At 40.0% G+C, this 10256-nt stretch overlaps 1 protein-coding gene across 1 annotated transcript in view; it reads left to right on the top strand.

Annotated features, from left to right (window-relative positions):
• Nucleotides 1-10256, top strand: part of NEO1 (neogenin 1) — a 173911-nt gene that overhangs the window by 124392 nt on the left and 39263 nt on the right. The window contains exons 12-15 of the mRNA XM_077749000.1: nt 2909-2958; nt 4151-4298; nt 8157-8267; nt 9238-9432. Coding sequence (XP_077605126.1) covers nt 2909-2958; nt 4151-4298; nt 8157-8267; nt 9238-9432 — 504 coding nt within the window. The remainder of the gene's footprint in view (nt 1-2908; nt 2959-4150; nt 4299-8156; nt 8268-9237; nt 9433-10256) is intronic.

The raw sequence follows: 10256 nt of genomic DNA, 5'->3' as shown, positions 1-10256 counted from the left end.
CTCTGTGCTGACTGCCAGCTCAGAGCCTGGAGCCTGTTTCAGAGTCTGTGTCTCCCTCTCTCTCTGACCCTCCCCTGCTCACGCTGTCTCTCTCTCTCCTAGAAATAAATAAAAATATTTAAAAAATATATATATATACTTAACCCTTTATCGGATATGTCATTTGCAAATATCTTTTCCCATTCAGTAAATTGTCTTTTAGTTTTGTTGATTATTTCCTTTGCTGGGCAGAAGTTTTCATTTTGAAGTAGTCCCAATAGTTTATTTTGCTTTTGTTTCCTTTGCCTCAGGAGACAACATTTTTCTAGAAAAATGTTGCTGTGGCTGATGTCAGAGATTACTGCCTATGCTCTCTCCTAGGATTTTTATGGTTTCAGATCTCACATTTAAATCTTTAATCCATTTTGAGTTTATTTTTGTTTGTGGTGAAAGAAAATGGTCTACTTGCATTCTTTTCCATGTAGCTGTCCAGTTTTCCCAGCAACATTTGTTGAAAAGACTCTCTTTTTCCCATTGTATATTTTTACCTCTTTTGTTGAAGATTAATTGACCATATAATTGTTGGTTTAGTTTTGGGCTCTCTGTTGATCTATGTGTCTATTTCTGTGCCAGTATGATACTTTTTTGATTACTACAGGTTTGTAGCATAATTTGAAATCTGGGATTGTATACCTTGGTTCTTTTTCAAGATTGCCTTGGCTATTCGGAGTCTTTTCTGTTCCACACCAATTTTAGGATTATTTATTCTAGTTTTGTGAAAAATACTATCTGTATTTTGATAGGGATTGCATTAAATTTGTAGGTTGCTTTGGATACAGTAGACATTTTAACAGTATTTATTGTTCCAATCAATGAACATGGAATACCTTTCCATTTATTTGTGTTGTCTTCAATTTCTGTCATCTATGTTTTACAGTTTTCAGAGTACAGGTCTTTCACCTCCTCGGTTAAGTTTATTCCTAGGTATTTTACTGTTTATGGTGCAATTGTAATTGGGATTATTTTCTTAATTTCTCTTCCTGCTACTTAATTACTAGTGTATAGAAATGCAACTGATTTCTAGGTAATACTTTTGGGTTAAGATTAAATTTTATGAATGTGATTGTTTTATTGCAGTTTTGTTGGAGAATACCCTTGTTCTTAGGAGATATGTACTATAATGTTTAGGAGTGAAGTATGATGATGACTGCAGCTGTTCCTCAGATAATTCAGAAACAGTATGGAGATGTATAAATATGCATGTGTAAGTGTAATGAGAGAAATAAAGCAGATGTGTCAGAACATTAAAAATTTGTGAATCCAAGAAAAGAATATGTAGAGATCATTATCTTATTCTTGCCACTCTTTTCTGTGTGCTTCACATTTTTCAGGACAAAAAGTTGGGAAAAATAAATACAAATTCTAGTTTGGTTAGCCAGCTACAGAAGCCATTTGGTCAGGACTTCTGAGAAAAGTTGAGAGAAAAAAGTTGAGAGAAAAAATGTTTAATGTATTTACACATGAACCAGTTTCAGTTGCATGAAGTGGGTTGGCAAGCTGACTGCAGTGCCTGTCATGGGAATTGAATGTGCCTGAGCCTGGCGGTTAAGGGCAGCGCTAGGAATTACGACAAATCTTTTCCTACATTAGCAAAACAAATAATTTGGTCAGGTTCACTGCCCTGAACCTCATCTATAGTTGTCTCATCTGTACCATGGGAATAATTATAGAAACCCCTTTGTGGAATTGTTGTAAGGGTTAACTACCTGCCATATAGGAACATGCAGCAAATTTTAGTCATGATGGTGAAGATGAAGACACCAGCAGCAGCTACGTCGGCTGTCTCGGCAACTAAGTCAGAGAAAGGTTCTTAACGAGGAGATGATTGGAACCATTTATAGGCTTTTTTCAAAACACACTGGAGTCTTACTCCAGGCCTTCTATCTCTAAATCTCTGGTGTGAGGCCTGATGTACTTTGTTTAGCACAGGATGCAACATGGAGCAAGAAATAGGCTCTGTCCTCCAGAAGTATATAGCGTGAGGGGCACTAAGTCACATATCTGGTCACCAGATGTCAGAGAAAGGGAGACAGAAGTTTCCATGGATGGATTGGGGGAAAAGAGCTAAACTCAGCATTTTGTGAGTGAAGAGGAAATTAATCAGGTTTACTAAAAATTTCTTTTGCTTCTGTAGTTACTACAAAGAGGGATGCTAGAAGGTGTGTGGATCATAAAATTTGAGATAGCCCTGTCTTGTGTTCTCATACATGAGAAATTAAAGTTATGCAGCTGTTTGTTTAACCAGCACTCCCAAACTTGTCACATCAAAATGAGTGTTCCCTGCAATAGAAGTTGTCTTGGGAAAACAGATGGCCCCTTTATTGAAGCTGTCATTGTATATGTCTCTTCACTATACTTGGGAATTGGCTTCAAAACCAGTTTAGGAATGCCACAAGAATGCAGAGCTCACTGATTTATGTGCATCATATTTGGGGCTCATGATGACATTACCCAGTGCATTTACTTGCCATTTTCGTTAGCCTTATTTCCAGAAAATTTGTAGCTCTTCCCCTAGATAAAGATATGCCATCACCAAGAATATTCAAAATGATATGTTGAATGTTCAGAATGTATATGGGGTCTAGAAAAGTTTAGAGTCAATGTCATTTCCTTGAAATGACTTCCCAAAGGTGCAACCTAACTTGGATATGGGTGCCTCTATACGAATGTGTCTCATTTTTTTAAGTTAGTCAAATATGGCCCCACCTTATCCACACATTGGTAGCAACATGAGGGCATTAGCAGCTAGGTTTAGACCTATAGGTTGTATAATCAGTGTTTGAGTTGCACATTTGTATAAAGTCTGGCCAAGAATATCACATGATGGGTGAAAAAAAATTTTTTCTTTTTCTTTTTTTTGCTTGTCCAGTTCCCAGTGCTGCTCCTCAGAATCTGTCCTTAGAAGTAAGAAATTCAAAGGTAAACTTTATGTTGCTATTCATTTTTACTATTCATTCAGTGTACTATTAAGTCTCGAGAGGGCTTATAGAGAGGAGGGTCTATGTCAAAAGACTCATAATCAAGCAGAGAAATAAGGTGTCATAGATATTCCACCTGCCAGTAAAGCTGGACGTAGAAACTAACTCCAGTATTTTCTGTTTAACTTTATTGCTTTTCTCTCATGCCAGAATTACTCTAGTCTTTCTGCAGATGTATTGCACTTATGCAAAGCATGACATTATAGATCTTAGCAGTTCAGAACATTGGTGATAAGGTAGGAAGAAGTAAGTTTATGATACTATAGCCCCTCAGTACCATGAGTTGAGCCCAATGTGAAGCCAAAGACAGACATCCATCAGAACGTTGCAGGTGCTCAGACTCCCTCTTAGTCAAGTCTACTGTACACTGAAGGCCACGTGTGCCTCTCAAAGGCCGAGAGCCCCTTCTGGGCTACACTGACACCTGAGACACTCACTCCTTTCAAAAAGTACCATGGGACCCCTTTTCCTTTCATCAAAAACCAGCTGTTAACAATTCCCTTCTTAAAGAGTTTTTGGCAGAAATTGTGCGATTTCAGCTGTTTCACAGTGGAGATAGTAGAGCACCTTACACTTAACCATAGTTTGCTTCCTAATCCATGTGCCTCTGGCCTTATACTTTCCTTCTGAAAACTTTTCTGAGATTTTTGCCTAATGTCTAAATGCCCAGGAGAATAAGGGCCCAGAACATACCGCCTGCAACTATAATTTGATCATTAAAGATCTGAAAATTAAAAAGTAATTTTGAGTGATCCTTCAGTAAAACTCTGAGCACCCTGTTGCCTTTAAAATGTCAGTGAATTCCATGGGGCGCCTGGGTGGCTTAGTCGGTTAAGTGTCCGACTTTCGCTTAGGTCATGATCTCGCGGTTGTGGGTTCGAGCCCCGCGTCGGGCTCTGTGCTGACTGCCAGCTCGGAGCCTGGAGCCTATTTCAGAGTCTGTATCTCCCTCTCTCACTGACCCTCCCCTGTTCACGCTGTCTCTCTCTCTCTCTCTCCTACAAATAAAACATTAAAAATAAATAAATAAATAAAATAAAATAAAATGTCAGTGAATTCCGGATAATAATATATAAAACAGGACCAAGCTTTTGATAGATTTGGTCATTTCCCAATAATCTTTTCTTTCCCAGAGCATTGTGATTCACTGGCAGCCACCTCCTCCAGCCACACAGAATGGTCAGATCACTGGCTACAAAATTCGCTACCGAAAGGCCTCCCGAAAGAGCGATGTCACTGAGACCTTGGTATCTGGGACACAGCTCTCTCAGCTGATTGAAGGTAAGCTGCCCTGCACACGGGCAGAAGTTAGGAGACAGCGTCTTCCTCAGGCGTTGAATTATGGTAGTCTAATGACCACTCCAAGCTGGTGACTTAAACTGAAAATAGTGCAGAAGAATTTGTGGTGGTTCAGTCTACTTCTGACCTGATAATCAGGTTAATGGAAAACAGTCTTACTGGTTCTGCCATCTTAGTGTTGAGATTGTGTTTGAGTTTTATTTCTTTACTCTGGTTTTCTGTATTCTCCACATTTTCTTTTTTGAATATATAGATATATACAGATCTTCCTAAACTTACAGTGGGGTTATGTCCCAGTAAACCCATTAAAATTTGAAAATGTCCTAACTCAAAAAATGCGTTTAATACGCCTAACCTAGCAAACCTCATAGCTTAGCCTAGTCTTCCCTGAGCATGCCCAGAACACTTACGTCAGCCTACGGTTGGGCCAAACCATCTGACATGAAACCCATATTGTAACAAAATGTTGGATATCTCATGTGCTCTATTGAATACTGTACTGAGAGTGAAGAACAACTTTGTAAGTATATCAGTTATTTACCCTCCTGATCACAAGGCTGACTGGGAGCTGCCACTGCCCCTGCGCAGCCTCACAGGAGACAACTGTGCCTCATATCACCAGCCCGGGGAAAAGATCACAATTCAGAATTCAAAGCACAGTTTCTACTGCATGCGTATCACTTTTGTATCATTGCAAAGTCAAAAAATAGTAAGCCAGACCATCCTAAGTCTGTATTGGTCTTTTATAATCTCAAAAGAAGGGAAAACAAAGCTATCTAGGCCAAGTATCTGCTCAGTCCAGCTGTTGGCAGAGGTCTAATCACACTGACACCACTCGTGGATATGTGGCCTGAAGCAACAGTTGTGAATAGCTATAGCAGTGCAGTACTCATTCTGCTACTACTTGCTACATGATAGTTTTAGAAAATTCTGTCAGGGATAGCTCCTTTTGTGCAGTTTTCCCTTTTTGTGCAGCAGAGCAAGTGGCATAATTGGTAAAAATGGACTCTCTTGCATCTCTAATATGGACTCCCTCTACAGATGACAGAATGTCTCCCTCTTTCCTCAGGTAGGGGAGTAGAGTGGGCTCAGCCAGGGCCAATTGGCTTTGCAAGAGAAGCATGAAGAGATGCATGAGGTGCTTTTTGCTCTTTGGATATTGGGACTGTGCTTACAAAGAATAGGGATTGATGCCCCTAAGAAGCCATTTTGGCCTTCCCAGCAGAGCTAGTAGAAGAGAACTGCAAGAATTGGAGATATTGTCACCGTTATCTAAGCCCTGAGAATTAGTTTCATCACCCTTGGGGAGCTCTCAATTTCCCTTACATTGCTTCTCTCCTGGGGAGAGAAGCTTGACATCAACCACTTTCCTGTGCCCCAAAGGCCACATTCTTGGCAGAACCAGGATATGGGGTCGGAAAGTGTAATGCTAGGAGTTTCTAACAAGTAAGTGTGTCTCTGGCAGTGGAAACTTGTGTTCTGGTAATCCAGCAAGCTTTTCTCCTTACTCCTCCCCTCACAGGTGGGATTGACTTCTTTCAAAATAGGTAAATGTTTGTCTCCTAGGGGAGCTTTCAGTCTTTCAGTTTATTCACAGGAACCCCACAGCTGTAAGCTGCAGCGAGTAAACATGGTTGGAGTAGTGTTGCTGAGACATCTCACCAAAGGAGCATCTCAGGTGTTCTCAGTTTCTGGGGGTTCCTGGGGGGCTCAGTCAGCTGAGCATCTGACTTCAGCTCAGGTCGTGATCTCATGGTTTGTGAGTTAGAGCCCCGTGTTGGGCTCTGAGCTGTCAGCTCAGCTTCCTTCAGATTCTGTGTCTCGCTCTCTCTCTGCTCCTCCCCCTTTCATGCTCACTCGCTCTCTCTCCCTCCTTCTCTATTTCAAAAATAAACATTTGAAAAAATTTTTTAAGTTTCTGATATTATACCAAATATAGATAACATTTCCCATCTGTAAGGCCTTAGTTTTGAATATTTAGTGGTATTTACTGTGTAGCAGGTACTGTTCCTATTATGAATATAAAAACAGAGTGTAGTCCTGGACCATGAGGAGACTATTCATTTTCTCAGTGAAACATTTGATGTGTTAGCCAAGTACTCACCTTCATGGTAAAAATAGCTTTTTCTTTATCGAGAAAATTCTTGGATTTTAAGATCATATGTAGATTCATTTGTTTAATGGAGAATACTCCATTCACAAACTGAACTTTTGTTCGTATGTACTGGCAGTAGATACACAATGGGGAGTAAAAATGAACATCTGTGCTCTCTTGAAGCATTAACTTGAAGCTTACTAAGTATTAGAGAGCAATGTGGATTACCAGGATCCTGTATTAAACCACAGATATGACTGAGTGTTAGCCAGAAGTAATTGCTGTTTCTTCATTTTGTGCTACTACAGCACGTAACACATTCTGCCATGTCTTTGTGACATGAGGTGTGGGCCTTGGGTTTAGTCTGTGAAGTCTGGAGGTTACTTGCAGGGAGAGGAGCTCATCCTCTTTACACACGTCTCTTGCTCATGCGTGTGTGAGCACTCTCTCTCCCTTGCTCTCCTAACATTCTCTCATCAAGGGAGAGGGAATGATAATCTGATTGGTTGAATTCTTTTAGGACCTCAGTTAAGCCATGTTTGCGAGTAGTCCATATTATTTGTTAACAGTTACAAACACATGCACACCCCTCTCTGGCACTTTGGGGTTCAGTGTATGCAGGGAGGCGACAGGTGAACTGACTTGGCCCCAATCATTTTACTTCTCCCCCTGCCTTGCTTGTTGCTTCCTTATGGGTAAAAGCGTCAGGGTGGGCCTGCTGAGAACAGAAACTCCCATCCCTCCTCTCACACGGGACAGGTTTGTTTATCTGAGCCGTCCTGCAGCCTGGCCACGTTCTCCCTCTCAGGTTCCCTCATCAGAGCGTCTGTACTAGCTGCTGGCCAAAGAAGCTAATATTTCGGTATGGGCACGTAGGATCATTTCTCATAACCTTATGAGATCTAATGCAGTACTTAGTATTTAAGTGCTCTAAAGATGTATACATGTGAGCTCTACGCTGAAAAATAGTTAAGATGGTAAATTTTATGTTATGTGTTTTAACAGAATAAAAAGAAAGAAAAATAGATGTGTAAATAATATGAATAACTGACCACATTACTGGCTATTGCCCTATTTTGTAGGGTAGACTTTTACATGTGGGCTTTTGTTGCGTTCAGTACATTGGCAAATTTATTACTGGTAGTCATTATGAAAAATTGCATAATAGAAAGGGTTTATTCTTAGGCTTATGGGCATATAGGCTGTTGTGAAAAAGATTTCCTGGCTTTTTGGTGTTTCACATTGTTCTACTCTTCTTATGGGATGACTCAGAGAACAGAGGTGAGATATTTCAGCAGGAGTTACATCTCTGAATTATTTTCTGGTCTTGGGTATCTTCTGAGACCAACTGTCTTTGTTCCTCTGTTACGATTCTTTATTATCCTCTACCTCTTTTTGACCTAAGATGCCTTAGTAACAAAGTGAAAAGATTACATTAAATGATCTCTGAGGGGCCTTCAAGCTCTTAAAATTAGAGGGAGTCTGTAAACTCCTGGGATCTTCACTCATTGGTTTTCCTCTTGATTGTGTGGGCTTCAGCCTCTACTGGAGATGTGGGAGAGCTCCTCTGTGCTGTGCGGATGTATTGCTTGTGCTATGTTAACTTTAACTGAAACGTTATCAAGACAGTAGCTTTGTACCGAGTTGGTGGATGGGATACTTGCTTAATGACAAGTTGTTCATCTTTTGTTTCTAGCTCTGTTTCAACTTGTCCTTTCCCCCCCTCCCCTTCGTTTGGGTCTCAGGTCTTGAACGAGGAACTGAGTATAATTTCCGAGTGGCTGCTCTAACCATCAATGGAACAGGCCCAGCTACTGACTGGCTGTCTGCTGAAACTTTTGAAAGTGACTTAGATGGTAAGAACAACATCAACAGGAGTGGCAGAGCTAGGTGCTCACTAACTGTAGTTAAATTAGTTAAACTGGACAGCCACAGATTTGGGGATGTATGTGGCTTAGATCTGTGAACTTTAATATATTACCCTTCTGTCCTTGCTGTAATGCCGCAAGTCTCCTAGAATGCCTTTTTTTTGCCAGTGTCTCTTAGAGACCTGTCCCATTAAGCAGAACTAGAACAAATAAAATTGTAGAGGTGCTTTAAGTCTAGTTTTTTATCAAGACCACTGAGTAGATGGATGATCTAAAATTTAACACTGGGCCACATCAATCCCACCTTTTTCAGCTACGGTTCCCCCTTTCCCTTAGTCCGGGACACCTTGCCCTTTTTCTCATCTCTGTTCAGTGACTACCTTCATAAACTTAGATAGCAAGTTATGCCTTGAAGCAATGGATTTGAAAGATTCTATAAATTGCTACTTTTTTTAAGCTCTTAGTCTCCCATCATTTAAATCAATATGTAGTTCTAAAGTTTCCTGTTTTCTGACTTATATTACTTAGGGGAGTAAATAATTGATACAGCTGCTGTAATGTGATACTTGATCATCTGTTGACAACAGTCTTCTAATTAGTTGGTGTTATGCCTTTCTCATTCCACCTAGTTGAGTCTGGGACTCAGATGTACCAAGAGGAATGAGTAGTTACTGAAAGGCAGTTTGTTTTTCCCCATTGGGCAGAGGTTCTTATGTTCCTTTGCCTTCCCCTCCAAATTAATATTGCATTTTCTTTTATTTCAGGCTGTTTGGGTTTTGTTTTCTTCTTAGAATATAGTAAAACCACAGGCCATACTATACTGTATGTAGAGATTCCCTGTGAATTCTTGGCTGTATGGAAAAGTCTTAGCTCCAAATAATGTGACAGGAGGCTAAACACCATGCCCCAAGGATGGTGTAATATTCTAAATTCTTGTTTTTTCTACTTTCCTTCCCAGAAACCCGTGTTCCTGAAGTGCCTAGTTCTCTTCATGTCAGGCCACTTGTCACTAGCATTGTAGTAAGCTGGACTCCTCCAGAGAATCAGAATATTGTGGTCAGAGGTTATGCCATTGGTTATGGCATTGGCAGCCCTCATGCCCAGACCATCAAAGTGGACTACAAACAGCGCTATTACACCATCGAAAATCTGGGTATGTATGCTGAGTAGAGGAGGTCATTGCACATGGGAGTTCTTCTTTTTAACTTTTTTAAACATTTTTTTAAATTTTTACTTGAAAGAGAGAGAGAGTGAGATGGAGGAGAAGAGCAGAGGGGAAGAGAGAGAGAGATTGAATCTTAAGCTGGCTCCGTGTTCAGCACAGAGCCTGACATGGGGCTTGATCCCACAATCCTGGGATCATGACCTGAGCTGAAATCAAGAGGGTTGGATGCTCTACCAACTGAGCCACCCAGGTGCCCCTTAACTTTTTATTGTATAATAATTTTATTTTTACAGAAAACTTTTAAAAATACTACAAAGAATTCCTATAAATCCATCACCAAGAGACCCCAAAGGTTAACATTTTACCACATGTGCTTTATCTTCCTATACGTACATATTTTTTCTCTGAAACATTTGAGAATAAGTTACACATGTGATACCCTCTACCCTCTGACACTTTAATGTGAGTTTCCTAAAAATTGAGGGCATTTTCCAGTATAACCACAGTACATTTATGAAAGTCAGCAAATCACACTGAGACAATATCTCTAGACTTTATTTATATTTTACTAGTTGTCTCGTTAATGTCCTCTATAACAAAAGAAAAGCATTGTTTTCTGGTCCAGGATTACTTACTGCATTTAGTTATCATGTCTCATTAGTTTTCTCTGATATAGAGCAGTACCTTGGTTTTTCCTTAAATTTTATGACTGTGATATTTTGATAAGTATAGACCATTTATATTTTGTAGAATGTCTCAGCTTTGTCTAATATTTCCCCACTACAGCTCACACATTTTTGGAAGGAATGGCA

The sequence above is a fragment of the Crocuta crocuta genome, unplaced genomic scaffold, assembly GCF_008692635.1.
Source record: "Crocuta crocuta isolate KB4526 unplaced genomic scaffold, BGI_CrCroc_1.0 scaffold130, whole genome shotgun sequence".
NCBI lineage: Eukaryota > Metazoa > Chordata > Mammalia > Carnivora > Hyaenidae > Crocuta > Crocuta crocuta.
The sequence above is the reverse complement of the archived record's forward strand: the minus strand, read 5'-3'. Positions and strand labels throughout refer to the sequence as shown.